Source organism: Elaeis guineensis, chromosome 15, assembly GCF_000442705.2.
Source record: "Elaeis guineensis isolate ETL-2024a chromosome 15, EG11, whole genome shotgun sequence".
In the NCBI taxonomy this organism is placed as follows: Eukaryota; Viridiplantae; Streptophyta; class Magnoliopsida; order Arecales; family Arecaceae; genus Elaeis; species Elaeis guineensis.
In genome coordinates, this window is record NC_026007.2 from 69,048,157 (window position 1) to 69,065,029 (window position 16,873).

The following is a 16,873-nucleotide window of genomic DNA, read 5'->3' on the forward strand; positions in this document are numbered from 1 at the left end:
TTCTTGCATTCTTGCATCCAACTTCTATACCTTGCATAAATTTCACTCTCCACATTTATCCTACTTATTGTTATAAAATCCTCATAGCTGTAACTTAATTTTTAATTTTTTAAAAATCTAATTCACCCCTCCCCCCTCTTGGATTACATAGTTGGGCAACAATTTTCCTCTAAAATATCCAATCTACAAAAATTATCAAGTTTGACATGAACAAATCAATCACTACGAGGAGGAATAGATAGGATCCAAAAACGGGATCCACCATTTGAAAAATCAAATCACATGTCAAACTTCCAAAGATCTTAACTTGCCCATATATTGTCTAGTTGAGGTGCCCAAGTAACTTGTAAACTCTACGACAAAACACCAACCTCCAAAAGGTTTGACACAATTGGTAATCTAGGTCAAGTTCCATTGATTACCGAAAAAGAAAAAAAAGGCCAAGTTTCATTATTAAATAGAGGTTTGTAACTTAGCTAAGAGGGATTAATGAAAAAAAAGGGATCTAGATCATGTTTTCATCGATTTTTATTTTTTATTTTTTATAAAAAAATTAAGTGGGTTGAAAGAATTCATTCTTTCTCCCCAATTAGATCAAGAACTTGCCATGAGCATATTGATTCTTTGTATCAAGGAAAGATGGGAATTAAAGTTCTTGTTGCTTTGAACCAAAAAAAAAAAAAAAGTGTTCTCGTAGCTTGTTTTTTTTTGTTGGTAACAAACTCGTTGCTTCCTTTCACTTGGTCCATCCTGGCTTTGGGGACCATGATAGGTGCAACCAGCAAGTCCATCAAGCCGGTGCCTATCCCACTCGGGTTGAACCCACTATGGGGGCCATGACTCCATTGGGCCTATGGGCCCAACGATGCATCCAATCGGACGTCAAACAAGTGCCGTATCCAACCGTAACGGTCCAAAACGGTCTACGAGGCACCACTTCATCCTGAAACGGACGGATCACGACGGAACAGAACATGCAGAACCGCTCCCAACGATTCGAACTTCAAAATTCAAAATTTCAAACCCCAGAGCCGTTCCTTCACCCACAACGGTCACTGCCAGCTGGATCCAGTTCAAATTTCCAAAAACTGGTGGCTCTCCGCCTCTAACGGTTATCCCCGGCCATTCCGCCTCTATATATGAATCCCTCCCCCAATTCTCTTCTTCCTTCATCTCACCTTCCCCCAAGTTCCAACCCTGCTTCCCTTCCTCTTATCCACGGCGTCTTCGCAAACGCCTTAGCTTAAAGCCTTCTCTTCTCTCCCATTTTTAACCTCGAAAGCAACCATGAGAGAGTGCATCTCCATCCACATCGGCCAGGCCGGCATCCAGGTCGGCAACGCCTGCTGGGAACTCTACTGCCTCGAACACGGCATCCAGGTAATTCCCTTCTCTCTTGCTTCATAGACAAGCTCCATCTCTAGCTCTGCCAAATGTTTGACGTTGGGTCTCCTTTTCTTGGATCGATTCGCAGCCCGATGGCCAGATGCCAAGCGACAAGACCGTCGGTGGAGGCGACGATGCCTTCAACACCTTCTTCAGTGAGACCGGTGCCGGCAAGCACGTCCCCCGCGCCGTGTTTCTCGACCTCGAGCCCACCGTGATCGACGAGGTCCGCACCGGCACCTACCGCCAGCTCTTCCACCCCGAGCAGCTCATCAGCGGCAAGGAGGACGCCGCCAACAACTTCGCTCGTGGCCATTACACAAGTAACAACAAACCACCCGTATACTTTGCAACATCTTAGCTTTTGAAAGCCAACCCTGATGTGTTTGTTGAAATGACGCAGTCGGGAAGGAGATCGTGGACCTGTGTCTGGACCGCATCCGGAAGCTGGCCGACAACTGCACCGGCCTCCAGGGGTTCTTGGTGTTCCACGCAGTTGGTGGTGGGACCGGCTCCGGGCTCGGTTCCCTGCTTCTGGAGAGGCTCTCGGTGGACTACGGCAAGAAGTCGAAGCTCGGCTTCACGGTCTACCCTTCCCCTCAGGTCTCCACCTCCGTCGTCGAGCCTTACAACAGCGTCCTCTCCACCCACTCCCTCCTCGAGCACACCGATGTCGCCGTCCTCCTGGATAACGAGGCCATCTACGACATCTGCCGCCGCTCCCTGGACATCGAGCGACCCACCTACACCAATCTGAACCGCCTCGTCTCCCAGGTGATTTCATCGCTGACCGCCTCGCTCCGGTTCGATGGTGCTCTGAATGTGGATGTGACCGAGTTCCAGACCAACCTCGTTCCCTACCCGAGAATTCACTTCATGCTGTCCTCCTATGCTCCGGTGATCTCGGCCGAGAAGGCCTACCACGAGCAATTGTCGGTGGCGGAGATCACCAACAGCGCGTTCGAGCCTTCTTCCATGATGGCCAAGTGCGACCCGAGGCACGGCAAGTACATGGCCTGCTGCCTTATGTACCGGGGCGACGTCGTCCCCAAGGATGTCAATGCTGCCGTGGCCACCATCAAGACCAAGCGCACCATCCAGTTTGTGGACTGGTGCCCGACCGGGTTCAAGTGTGGGATCAACTACCAGCCGCCCACCGTGGTGCCCGGTGGCGACCTTGCCAAGGTTCAGCGGGCGGTGTGCATGATCTCGAACTCGACCAGTGTGGCGGAAGTGTTCTCGAGGATCGACCACAAGTTCGATCTGATGTACGCCAAGCGGGCGTTCGTGCACTGGTATGTTGGTGAGGGTATGGAGGAAGGAGAGTTCTCCGAGGCTCGGGAAGATCTTGCTGCGCTCGAGAAGGATTATGAAGAAGTCGGGGCTGAGTCAGCTGAAGGTGAGGAAGATGAAGGAGATGAGTACTAGAAAGTGTGACAAGCAAGTAACAATGTTGATGGCTGAGATGTGGTTCTTTTTTGTTCTCTGTTCAGCCAATGCACTACTCATTGGTCTCCAGCCAATACTATCCCACTCTATCGTTTGTTAGATATATTAAATTATATGCTTGCTATCGAACTTCAAAATTTTAAGTTCAGAACTTTTCTTCTGATATTAGTCGGATAGTATTATTAGAGGATGGGATTGTTACAAAAAAAACGTAGCAAACAAAAATGATTTTGTAGTTGCTGCTCAAAAAGATTTAGGAAAAAAGGGAAGATTGAAAGTTTGGCTTCGGTGCGAATTGGGTTCGCTGGTGTGGGGGGGGGGGGGGGGGCCCCTTTTTGGGGTATTGGGGTGCTTCTTTAAACAATTCCGCTTTGGGGTCACACCATTCCGCTTTGGGGATGCTTCTCCTAGTGTTGGGTTTTGCAGACACTTGTCAACCTCTATGATACATGAGGAGCACTTCTTATAAACAATTTGGGCAGCAGCTAAGGCCTTCTATGGTGTGATACAGCCTCCAAGTAATGATGATGTTGCGCATGGGGAGGTGGAATCATGATTATGATTGATTATGATTACCTTCTGTGTTAGCTTTAATTAAAGTACAGAACATAATTGGCTTGTGAGGTAATCAGGTTTGTAAGGAGACTTATCATTGCTCCTTAACCTTGTAGTGGTCCTACATTGGGTCAGCAGAATGCAAGTTTTACCTGGACCCAGCTCAATTTGGAACCCACCTTTGAAACAGGACCATGTGACACACCTTTTAATTTAAAGCCAGCCTATAACACTGGAACAATTATTCATTCCCTGCACCGCATATGCTAGCTGGGCGTACATATAGCCAATCACCAAAAGTATATATTATTATGGGCCAATCACCGAGATGAGTGTATGATGGATGGAACTCAGGGTGATTGGCTGCATTCAAGGCTGACCAGTGCATGCAATATAGGAAATAATTTCTTGCAACATTGGTGATGGTATTCATTGAAATTTGAGCAGCCGCACTTTGAAGGGAGAGAGAGTCAAGTATTGGTGTTTTGAGGAGTGAATCAATTAATTATCTTTGTTACTTTCCAAATCTTTACAAATTGGAATGTGTTTTTCATTTTCCCTTAAGTACTTAGTACATCAAATTAGCTGACCGGACAAACTTTGTGGGAAACCCACGAGGCATCATTGTGCCAGCCGCTCGACTACTACCTCATATTTGTTTCTTCTAATTTATTTGTTATATGTGTTTATTATTTCTTGTCCTTATTTGTAATTTACAGATCATCAGGTATAATCCCATTGCTACCAAGCATATTCTTCAATTACTCTGATAGGTAAAAACTTCAAACTTATCTCTTCTGCTTTATTATCGTGCATATATGTTCTTTCATTTTATTATTTATAATAAATATTTTAACTTTAAGAAAGACACGTTTTTAAATATTTCGGGTTCTGTATTTTGATGGACTTTAGATTATATTAGTTTATTCAAATATTTCTTAATTCCGAGGCTAGAAAAGATTCTGGATTATTTTTAAAAATCTACTGAGAATAAATATGTTAATTTTTGCTAGGAATTATTTATTATCTATTACATATGACTTTCTAAAATTTTATATTATTTATTTAAGTAATATATTTAATATTTATAAATAAAAATTGTATATTTTATAAACAATTTGTATAACTTTTTTTTTTTTCTCTCTCCGACATGAATTGCACGTGCTGGGTTGCTAATATCTTTACAACCCGACAACAAAAAGGCAAATTAAATTCTAGATTTCTAGTACATCTAACTATCAATAGACTTTATGGGTAAGTTGGTTGATGCCTTCAATTTAGAGTGCAAGACCACATAAAGTCCATTTATGCGCACGTTCATCTCCTTGGCTAAAGCTTAACACAAGAAAGATCTGGGGATGAGAGAACCATGACCCATTTTTCTTGTGCTCTCCCACAAAACAACGAGAAAGGTGGATGAATGACCACTCAGCAGGCTCAATAGATTTAGGCCAAAGTATAACAAATGGACAGGGGAAAGCTTAGGCTTGGATGCTTAATGGCCACCCACCTCCTAATATAATATCATTCTCATTCCACCTGTCCATCATTGCATGTGCCACCCACCTCCTAATATAATATCATTCTCATTCCACCTGTCCATCATTGCATGTGGAACATTTACATTGAGACCTGTCGGCTCTGCTCCCACCCATAAGAAATTAATGTATAACTTACACCATTTAACATCATTAATTATTAAAAAATATTGTTATCCAAGCTTAATTGGAAAGCATGGAAGGAGAAAAAATTTCTTTAACCATTAGCTGACAATGACAATTGTTGTTGGTTTGAATAAAAAAAAATTTACTTTTTTGAATTGATATGGTAACTTCTTGTTGGATTGTATGAGGTACATATGTGTCACACCCCGAATCCAACATTCGGATCGGATACGTGATGGCCGCACACTCCTTAGAGCAAGCCCTAAAGAATATGCAAGGCCAAATTAAATCATTACAACCTTATCAACCATAATAATTTATTTCTACAATAATTCATAAAACCTTGCACAGTTACAATTTAAATTTCTTCAATTCTCTGATCAGATACTATGACACTCTTATTTATCCTTCTGCTCACTCGTAAATCTAGGCCACAACCAATCATAAGCATCCTGTAACTCTGAGAAGAAAAAGAAAGATGAAGAGGTGTGAGCTTTCCAGCCCGGTAAGAATTCCCATATCACACTGATATAGTAATATAGTCTGAAAATAAGGATAAGCAATATAATATAAAATCACATGTTTAATGTCCGGAATAATGCAAATATTCATAAATTTTCTATCTTGTTAAAATAGATGCATCATCATATGTTAACAGGCGAAACACTTTTATTCAACAATTATTTCATGTCTTACCTTTCATTTCTCTTTTCATAATCACATGATTTTTAACATTTTCTTTCTGGCTCTGAACTATCCAAGTCTATACCTCAGTCGTCATCCGATCGAATCCACTTAAAAAATCTTTCAAGACTGTCCCAAGATGAGCTCCTGGCGGCTGTCCCACGTACGAAAGCCCGTGAGAGGCTGTCCCAGGCATAAGCTCCTGGTGGACTGTCCCAGGCATGAGCTCCTGGCCGGCTGATCCACCTGTAAGCTAGTGGGGGCTGTCCCAGGCATAAGCTCCTGGCGGGCTGTTCCATATGACAAGGCTAGTCCATACCATATATCTCTTTCTTTTCATTTAATCATTTTGTATTGATTTCATCAAATCAATTCCGACTTGCATTATGATCAATTCAAATATATCATATCCATATAATCATGCCATCAATCTCTGATACATATATATTGACATAACATACTAATGCTCAAAATCAAATAACAGTATCTCAGATATAATAAATTCATCGATCTCAAAACCAATAATGCAAGACCAACAGTAAAATACATATATATAATAGTGATCATGTACAGGGATTCTTACATTTACCGATGACTGATCCAAGCACAGAAATCAATATTCTTCTTTTAATTTATGAATTTTTTTAACAAAATATTTCACTCGATATCATATGCAGACAATCATCTCTTCATGATCCTGATCAATATAAAAATCACATATAGAGAAATTACTGATAATCGATCTTAATAACACAAATCGAGGATCTCTCTTAGGATTAATCAAAATTAGGATTTATCTAAGTATCTGGATCCTTCACTGATCCATAAGACTTTTAGAGAGAGAAAATCCATGAAGAAAGAGAAAATTCTAGAGAAAGAAAGTAAAGAGAGAAAGTGGAGAGAGAAATCTTCGTATCCTTCAGATGAGGCAATCATGGTCGAGATCATCAGAGGTCCTATCAGGATGACTTAATATGAATCAAATGTTATAAATTTCGAATAGTATCGGACTGAGATCAGATCTACTGCATGAATTTCGGAGCAGTCTCAGATCATCTTATTTTCATCTTCAAGTTTATCCTAGGGTCCATGATGTAATCAGAGAGGAAGAAAAGATCCTAGAGAGACAAAATCTGTAAAGAGAGAGAAAAGTCTAGAGACAGAATCTAGAGAGAGAAAATGTAGAGAGAGAAGGTAGAGAGAGGAGAGAGAAAAGAGAGAGAAAGGAGAGAGAGAAAATTCTCTCTCTTCTTCTTCTTATTTTATTTTATTTTTTTATTTTTCTCTTTCTCTTTTTTCTTTTCTTTTTTTTTTTTTTTCCTTTTTCTTTTCTTTTTTTTTTTTTTTCTTTTCTTTTCTTCTTCTTCTTCTTCCTTCTTCTTTTCCCGTGGTTTCCTTTGGGGCAAAACAGGGCATCGTCCCCCTCCATCTCCTCTCACCCTCAAGCGACCAAGGAGGGCCGACTCCGACCACCCTCCGACAGCAGCCGACGGCGATGCAGTGACAGCCCCAACGATGGCTGTTGCCGGTGGCACACGGGGAGAAAAAAAAACAAAACGTAAACAGGGGTGTCCCTGTTTAAGCCCGAACCGACATCTCGCCGGCTTCCAAATATACCGGTGACCGGAGAATAAAAAGGAGAAGAGGAATACCTTGCTCCGCCGTCCAAAGATAACTCCGACGACCCCCCTCTCTTCCGATCAACCACCCACAGTATTCCTTGAGAAAATCTCTCAAATCCCTCGATTTTTTTTCGAAATTTTTGTTGAAAAATCCTAAGGGGGAACGGGAGATTTTTATAGAAGAGATTTTCTACCCTAGTCGGACTCCTCGAGTCGATTTTGCCTGAAAACGGGAAGGAAGAAGACTCCGGTTAGGAGTCTTCCTCCTCCTCTGTTATTATTATTATTTTTTTTTTATTTTTGGGTTATTACAATATGATAGGACGTTTCTAACCAATAATTTTTCTCCATCCAAAAAGATCAACATGTTTGCAATGGCCTTGCAGCATTGGTAGGTAAGGAATCCATTTCCGATTTCTGTATTTCACCACCTAATAAAGTTTTAACCCTATGGTTTGCTAAAGAGAGTCCAAGATCTAGCTTAGCTTGGTTACCACATCGAGTCAACTTCGGGATTTAGCTGAGTGATGCCTAATTGTGGAAGTTATTGGCCTTTTTCTAGTGAAAAAAAAAAGTTTGTTTAATTCTATTCTATCGGTTACATAATCTGGCAACTCGGTGAGGAACCAAAAAAGCAAATGGAAAAGTTGGAAAGAAAGAAAACACGCAACATCAAAATTTTTCAAGTTGACGTTGTAGACTTGGAACATACCATAAGAAATTTATAACATAATATCAGATAGACTTGTTTTATTATGTGGATGATGTAATCTAGCATGGGTAAAACTTGTTCCTGGAAAGTGCATTGAGATGGCCAAAATTTCGTCAAGGAAGTGACTCATCTTAGTTTTTTTTTTTTTTTGGTTGCATGCACGCGCAATGGGTGGTGGGGGGAGGAAATTTTCATATTCATCTATATAAGGATATAATCTGATTAGATGGCTAATCCAGTATAAAATATATCATACCATACTAATTTTGTACCAATATGCTGTTTCATACCATATCGACATTAGATATACTGATATATAATAAGATGATATTAGTACTAGATCCAATAGTGGGACTGCAGGCCTTATGTGGGGGTGGGGGATGGAAATTTTCATATTCATCTGTAAAAAGATATAATCTGATTAGATGGCTAATCCAGTATGAAATGTATGGTACCATACTAATGTTGTACCAATATGCTGTTTCATACCATATCGACATTAGGTACACCATCTCACATCATATAGAATCATGTACTGATATATAATAAGATGATATTGGTATTGGATCCAACGGCTCTTTCAAATATTTTTTCTACTATACGGGTCCTTAGTTCATCTATAAATAAATACGAGATATTTGATTCAAGCATAATAATATTAATAATATTTGTTGGGCAACACTGACCGACCGACCGACCGACTGGTGGGGGGACTGTCCGACCGATCGACTGCGGAGGGACCGACCGACCGACCGACCGACTGGTGGGGGACCATCCGACGACCGACTGTCGGAGGGACCCACCGACCGACTGCCGGAGGGACCGACCGACCGACTGGTGGGGGGACCGTCTGACCGACCGACTGCCGGAGGGACCGACCGACCGACCGATCGATTAACGGCCCCCTTCCGTCCGTGGATATGTCGGTCGGGTTTCCACTCTCCGGGCCGACTGAACCAGGGAGTCTGATGGCCGACTCTCGCAACATGACTCGCTGACCGTCAAAGGGGCCCGAATCTCCACCCGACGCCACACAGATGGCCACCGACCTAGGGTCGGTCGACTCCTCCGATCGTCGTACAGCCGCCAGAGCTTGTCAGTCCTGACAGCAACGTGCGGCACTGCCACCTAAGGGCATTATTCCGCCTAGGGCATTGTCAACCCTAGTGATTTACAGCCCCACGGCGATATGATACTTTTACGGTGACTCTGACAGTCTACAGTAAGTTGACAATTCCTCAATTATCCGCGCCATTAATGACGGCGCCATACCACGCTCCACTATAAATATCGGGAAGGCAACAGTGTAAGGGGACTTCGAAACCACAGGCTTGCTCCTCCTCTCTCTCTCGTTTGAGCTCTCTGTCTTCATTTCACTGTTGCCCAGTCACCTCTCTGACTTGACCGTCGGAGGATCCCGCCGGAGCCGCCTCCGGTCGGTGTGGACTTCCTTTTTTGTAGGCGCTCGTTCCCGACGATCAGGCGACGAGGAGATTGGCCGCAACAGATTGGCGCACCAGGTAGGGGGTGCGACACGGCACCAAGCCTCCCCAAGCAGAAGATACGGATGACGAAGACAAGAGCCCAGTGATCGAGGGTCACCGGGTCGGCGAGGCCTCTTCCCGCGGGAAGAGGCCTCCCCGCCACCCTCAGCGGCAGAGCCCAGCTCTCCACTCCCCGCAGTGACCACGGAGGCGCAGATCGCGGCCATCGTACGGCAGATGACTGTGCTGACGGATGCGGTCAAGAGCCTCCAGCAACAACCGACGGCCCGTCCGATGCCCTCAAGGAGCAGCCGCCGGCGCCCGCGCCGATCCCAGTCGCCTCCGTGCGAGCGCCCGCAACAGCGCTCCCACGGAGAGGAGGAGGGACGGCCACGCGCGATGCCCGACAGTCCCAGCAGCTCTCTCCTTCCCTGCTAGAGCGGGTGAGGAAGGAGAAGCGACCCGAACGCCGTCCGCCTCCCTCTCAAATCTTCCGGAGACTCCACTCCTGGGGTCTCCCAGCACCGACGGACGGACGACTACGAGCGCAGGTTCGAGGAATTCGACCGTCGGCTTGCGTAGTTGCAGGTGGACGGTCAGAAGTCTTCGAACGACGTTGATTTTCAGACCGCCCAACCTCTCTCCCGACTCGTTCTCAACGAACGATCCCAGTCGGTTCAAGATGCCGTACGTGGAGCCATACGATGGCTCCACCGACCCAATCGACCACCTTGAGAGCTACAAAGCTCTCATGACGATTCAGGGGGCAACCGACACTCTCTTTTGCATCGGCTTCCCCGCCACACTCCGCAAGGCTGCCAGAGCCTGGTACTCCGTCTTTGATCGGAAGTATCCACTCCTTCGGCACTCGAGCACTCTTTCGTGGCTCACTTCAGCACCAGCCGGAAGCCGCCGCGAACGTCGGACAGCCTTTTCTCCCTCAAACAGGGAGAGAATGAGACACTCCGACACTTCGTGGCGCGATTCAATACGGCCACGCTTGAGGTCCGGGATCTCAACGAGGACATGGCTATCTCGGCCATGAAACGTGGGCTGAGGGCATCCCGATTCACCTACTCCCTGGACAAGACCCTCCCCCGTACATACGTCGAGCTGCTGGAGCGCGCATACAAATATATGCGCACAGACGAAGGGGCCTCCGACCGACACTCGACCGAGTTCAAGGGCCCGAAGGAAAAACGAAGAAGGGTTGGGACCCCGCCGAACCCAGCAGGCCCCGACCGATAGTCGGGTCTCGCCACCGTGACGAAACCAAAAGTCGCCCTGGCGACAGACTCCAAGGCCGACACGCCCCAGGTATGATTCCTACACTCTCTCTCTGCACCCCGTGCGCAGATTCTAATGGAGATCGAGGGAAAGAATACCTGCGACGGCTCCACCTCTGAAGGCAAAAGGCCTCGACCGTCGGAAGTACTACCGATTCCATCGAGGCCACGGCCACAACACCGAGCAATGCATCCAGCTTAAGGATGAGATCGAAGCCCACATCCGCCGGGGGTATCTCGGTAAATTTTGAAAGAACCTGCCGACCCAACCAGTTGCCGACCGACGACCCCAGCCGACCGAAGAAGCGATGACTAATCAGCCGACGACCGGGGTCATCAATATGATCTCCAAGCGGCTGGGCCCGAGGACACCTGCGGGAGGGGAGCCGACGAAAAAGCTGCGCCCGAACGACATGATCACTTTTACAGAGGAAGACGTTCGGGGCATCCAAACTCTCCACGACGACGCTGTTGTTGTTTCGGCCACAATAGCAAACTACGATGTAAAATTTTTTTGTAGATAATGGAAGTTCGACAAATGTTTTGTTTTACTCGACCTTCTTCCGGATGCAACTGTCAACCGACCGACTTAAGAGGGTCTCTACGCCCTTGATCGGCTTTGCCGGGGACGCTGTCACGACAGAAGGGGAAATTACCCTGCCTGTGACGGCCGGCACCGAACCACGACAAAGCACGGCCCCCTTAACTTTTGCGATCGTCCAAGTGCCTTCGGCCTACAATGCCATACTTGGACGACCCAGACTAAATGCCCTCAAGGCAATCATCTCGACGTACCATCTCCTCATTCGGTTCCCGATCAAAAATGGGTCGGGAGATGCGCGGGGATCAACAGCTCGCCCGACGATCCTTCCAGATCTCTGCCCAAAGTGACGAGTTGAAGGGCTCCCTGGCGATCGACAAGCTGGACCCACGGGAGGAGGGAGAACGGGGCGAACCGACTGAGCAGCTCGTCCCCATCCCGATGGCCGGGGATCTGACCGGAAGGTATGGGTCGGGTCTCAACTACCCGACCCCGAACGACGATGATCGACGGAGCTGCTGACGGCCAATGCCGACATATTTACTTGGTGGCAGCGGATATGTCGGGCATCCCCCCAGAGATAATAACCCACCGACTCAACGTCGACCCGACGATGAGGCCGGTGAGGCAGAAGAAAAGGTCCTTCGCTCCAGAGAGACAGAGGGCCATCGACGAAGAAGTAGACAAGCTGCTCGAAGCGGGCTTCATCCGAGAATCCATGTATCCCGATTGGCACGCCAATGTTGTCATGGTCAAAAAAACCAACGGAAGTGGAGGATTTGCATCGACTATACCGATCTGAATCGAGCCTGCCCAAAAGATAGCTTTCCACTTCAAAGATCGACCAGCTGGTGGATGCGACGTTCGGATTTCGATTGCTCAGCTTCATGGATGCCTTCGCTGGATACAACCAGATCCGGATGGCACCTGAAGACGAGGAGCACACTGCCTTCGTGACCCCCAAGGGCCTCTACTGTTATCAGTGATGCCTTCGGGCTGAAGAACGCCGGCGCCACCTACCAGCGACTTGTCAATAAGGTATTTAAAGACCAGATCGGGCGCAACATGAAGGTATACGTGGACAACATGCTGGTGAAAAGTGCGCAAATCCCGGATCATGTTCGGGATCTCGAGGAGACCTTCCGCACTCTACGACGACATCGAATGAAGCTTAATCCGACCAAGTGCGCTTTTGAGGTGACCTCGGGGAAGTTCCTCGGATTCCTCGTTTCTCAAAGAGGATCGAGGCCAACCCCAAAAAAATAAAGGCGATCATCGACATGCGTCATCCGAACACCAAGAAGGAAGTCCAGCAACTGAACGAAAAAATCGTCACTCTTAGCCGGTTCATTTTTCGATCAGCTGAAAGATGCCTCCCGTTTTTCAAAACTTTGCGGCAGGCAAATGGTTTTTCTTGGTCGGATGAGTGCCAACGGGCCTTCGAAGATCTGAAGAAGTACTTGGCTTCCCCGCCGCTGCTCGTAAAGCCGCAGGTCGGGGAGACCTTGTATCTCTATTTGGCCACATCCTCTGAGGCGGTCAGTTCAGTGCTCGTCCGAGAAAATGAGAGCCGAACCCATCAGCCTATATACTATACCAGCAAAGTGCTTCACGACGCCGAAGCCCGATATTCGGAGACGAAAAAGATGATTTTCATCCTGACCGTCTCCACACAACGACTCCATCCATACTTCCAGGCTCATACCATAGTGGTTCTCACCAACCAGCCCCTAAGGGCGATATTGCACCGATCGGACACGTCGGGACGACTGGCAAAGTGGGCGATGAAGCTCAACGAGTTTGACATTCAGTACCGACCGTGATCTGCCTTGAAGGCTCAGGTCCTGGCCAACTTCATCGCCGAGTGCCCGACCACCGACCAAGGGTCGGGAGCTGCGGACCCGGGACGAGACGCGGTCTCCGAGCCAGACCCGATCTCCACCTGGGTACTGCACATCGACGGAGCTTCAAATGCTCAGGGGAGCGGGGCAGGGCTCCTGCTCACAAATTCGGATGGGGTAGTCACCGAGTATGCCCTCCGATTCGACTTCAAGACCTCCAATAACCAAGCCGAGTACGAAGCGCTCCTCGCCGGCTTGAGGATGGCAAGGGAGCTGGGCGTCGACAGCCTCCGGGTATTCTCCGATTCTCAGCTGATCGTGGGGCAGGTCAAAGGCGAATTCGAGGCACGAGATCCGATCATGATTAAATATCTTCAGAAAGTGAAGGACCTCGTAGCGCGCCTCAGGTATTTCGAAATTTTCCACATCCCTAGGTCAGAGAACGCCCGTGCCGACGCACTCTCCAGACTGGCGACTTTGACCTCCGACTCTTTGGATCGGACGTTCGTGGAGAACCTCGAGCAGCCGAGCATCGATCGGGTCGAAGAAATACAGCAGCTGGCAGCTGAACCAAGCTGGATGGATCCGATTGTCCGGTTCCTAACTGACGGAATCTGTCCTGAAGATCCCACGGAGGCCAAGCGGCTCCGATGGTCGGCCTCCCAATATGTGATCGTGGACGGCCGACTCTACAAAAGTCGTTCTCCCTCCCTTGCTTAGATGCTTGGGACCGACCGACGCAGACTATGCTCTCCGAGAAGTGCATGAAGGGATCTGCGGAAATCACTTGGGGGGCAAGTCTCTAGCCTACAAAGTCCTGCGACAGGGTTACTACTAGCTTACCATGAGGAAGACGCGGCCGAGTTGGTCCGGAGGTGCGAACCTTGCCAGAAGTATGCTAACGTTCAGCACCGACCGGCCAGCCAAATCGCTCCTATTGTTGCTCCATGGCCCTTCGCTCAATGGGGGGTCGACATTCTTGATCCTTTTCCTCCAGCATCGGGTCAAAAAAGTTCATAGTTGTCGCCATCGACTACTTCACCAAATGGGTGGAGGCCGAACCCCTGGCGCAGATTACCGAGCGAAGATGGAGGACTTTGTCCAAAAATCCATCATCTTCAGGTTCGGATTGCCGCATACCATTATCACCGATAATGGGCGACAATTCGACAACCAAGACTTCAGAGACTTCTGCGCAAGGTTTCACGTCACGCACCGACTGACTTCAGTCGGGCACCCTCAGTCCAACGGCGAAGTCGAGGTAACCAACCGGACCATACTGCACGGGCTCAAAACCGACTAAATGAAGCCAAAGCCTCTGGGTCGACGAGCTAGGCTCCGTTCTGTGGGCTTACCGAACGATCCCCCGTGTTCCGACCGGGGAGTCGCCTTTCAGCTTGGCCTATGGGACGGAAGTGATGATCCCACTCGAGATTGGGCTGCCGTCTACAAGGGTCGAGCGGTATCAAGAGCCGGACAACTCTGATTGTCGGAGGGCCGACCTAACCTCCTTCCTGAACTGCGAAATGAGGCTCAACTTCGCATGGCTTCATACCGCAGAAGGTGCCCGATATTACAACGCCAGAGTCAGACCAAAGCTCTTCAGGCCTGGTAACTTGGTCCTGAGAAAGGCAGAGGTCTCGAAGCCCCTGGACCAAGGGAAGCTGGCTCCGAACTTGGAAGGGCCCTACACGGTGGCAGACACCTATGGCCCGAGGGCCTACCGACTGGAGACTCTGGAAGGGAAACCCATTCTCTGAATGTGGAACGCCGACAACCTGAAGTTGTATTACCAATTAACTTTGTACTTGTCCAGTCGTAATACAAATCTGGTTTGAAATCTCGGAGTTTAACTCTTCAACTGACGATCGGCGCTCACCAAGGTCGGCCCCGACATACCGACTTGGACTTGGTATCCGCCTGAAACCGACGACCCCATCGTCGGTGACCCATCAGACTCTTACGAGGATCGATACATTTATATTGACGGGAGTTGACACTCCTCCTACAGTCGAACTTTCGAGCTAGACCATCGGCTAACATGCCGATCGAGCCCCGACCAAAGAAAGGCGGAATGCCGCGCGACCGCCGTCGTGACTCCCGACCGAGCTACGGCCGGTCGAAGGATATTCGGCTTGCCACCGTCTATCGGACAATGCGACCTCGGTCGCATTCATGATTAATCGACCGGACTACGGTCGGCCGGAAGATATTCGGCTTACCACCGTATATCGTAAGGCACAGTACGGATAACCGACACAAGGGTATCGAGGTCTGACTTATCGGTGCTCCCCCGACTAAACGCGTCGGACGACATTCAACTGAACGCGTCGGAAGAGACTCGACTACCGCACTTTTATCCCACAGTTGGTCGGCTTCCGACTCAACGGACGCACCCGACTCATGGCCGGAGGAAGGACGCCCGACTCATGGCCGGAGGAAGGACGCCCGACTTACGACCTCGACCACCGAAGGCCGGTCCAAAGTCGGGACTTGTCCTACCTTCGTGGCGGCACGAGTTGCCAAACATCCTAACCGACCTATATGAGTTAGCGACTTATGAAGGCATTCTACAACACATAAGAGAAAGAAAAATAAGCAGAGGAAAAAGTTTAAGGACTGATTTCATTCAAGGTCAAAAGGAGCTTACAAAATCGAGCCGAATTCCAGTTACAATTGTTTTAAGAAGAAAAACGAAAAAAGATAAAAGCCGATGAGGCCGCGGTCATCCTTCCGAGTCGATCTCCTCGACAGACGGAAGATCGGGGATGACCGGCGTATCCACCATGACCGGCGCTGGGTCGACGGCCGAAGCAGGATCGTCGGTCGGCGGGGAGCTGGCAGTCGGCGTCGGGACACGAGTCGCAGCCGTCTCTCCTTCGGCCACTTGTTCCTGGACGGCCTCCCCCGCCACGGCGATGCCTCCCGATGGCGGGTCGGCCATCTCTTCAGTGACTTGCTCCTCGACCCCCGGCGGGATGATACTTCTGAGGTCCAGTCCCGGGTACAGGGCTTGGACCGCATCCCGACCGTCCTCGTACCCCACCCGGTACGACGCGAAGCCAGACTCCAGCATTTACTCCCGGTACTGGTCGGTGGCGCGAAAGTCATCCACCGCCCGACTCCTTCGCCGACCTCACTTCCGCTTCCGCCCGGCCGAGCGAGTCCCTTGCCGACTCTGCCTCTGCCTTCGATATGTCGGCGTCGGCCTGGGCGATTGACAGATCCTCCTCAGCCTTGGCAAGTTTCTCCAGGCTGACTCGAAGCTGCTCGCGCTCACCCTCGAGTTCGGCGGCAACACCGTCGCGCTCGCGCCGCAGACGGTGCACGGTTCGAACCTTGCGTTTGGCTTCTTTCCTGGCCGATCTTAGCTCGGACCCGAGGCGGGAGACTTCGTCCACCAACTTGGCCTCCCGGTCGGCCGACTGCTTCAGGTGGTCGACCAGCATTGCCCGGTCGGCTTCGGCCACCGCCGACCTTTCTTTCCAAGCCGCCCGGACGTTCCCGAACCTCCGGTATCCGGCTTCGAGTTCCGACATAGTGTAGATCAGCTGCCGACGCAAGCGTTTCGTCAGAAAAACAAAGTAACGAAAATACTAAGGAAAAAGGAGGCGAAACGGAACTTACCTCGACCATGGTCGGGTAGAAT

The 16,873-nt window shown here is 48.7% G+C and overlaps 1 protein-coding gene across 2 annotated transcripts; it reads left to right on the plus strand.

Moving 5' to 3' along the window:
* Window positions 1–1,161: 1,161 nt before the first annotated feature.
* Window positions 1,162–2,986, plus strand: LOC105058344 (tubulin alpha chain). Of its 2 annotated transcripts, XM_073249512.1 has the most exons (4): window positions 1,162–1,380; window positions 1,475–1,709; window positions 1,790–2,621; window positions 2,704–2,986. In XM_073249512.1, the coding sequence occupies exons 1-4, from the start codon at window positions 1,288–1,290 to the stop codon at window positions 2,933–2,935; spliced, it is 1,392 nt and encodes a 463-aa protein (XP_073105613.1). In that variant the 5' UTR covers window positions 1,162–1,287; the 3' UTR covers window positions 2,936–2,986. The 2 variants fall into 2 exon arrangements, with proteins under 2 accessions (XP_073105613.1, XP_010939541.1); XM_010941239.4 differs by having other exon boundaries at window positions 1,163–1,380; window positions 1,790–2,986.
* The last annotated feature ends 13,887 nt before the right edge of the window (window positions 2,987–16,873 follow it).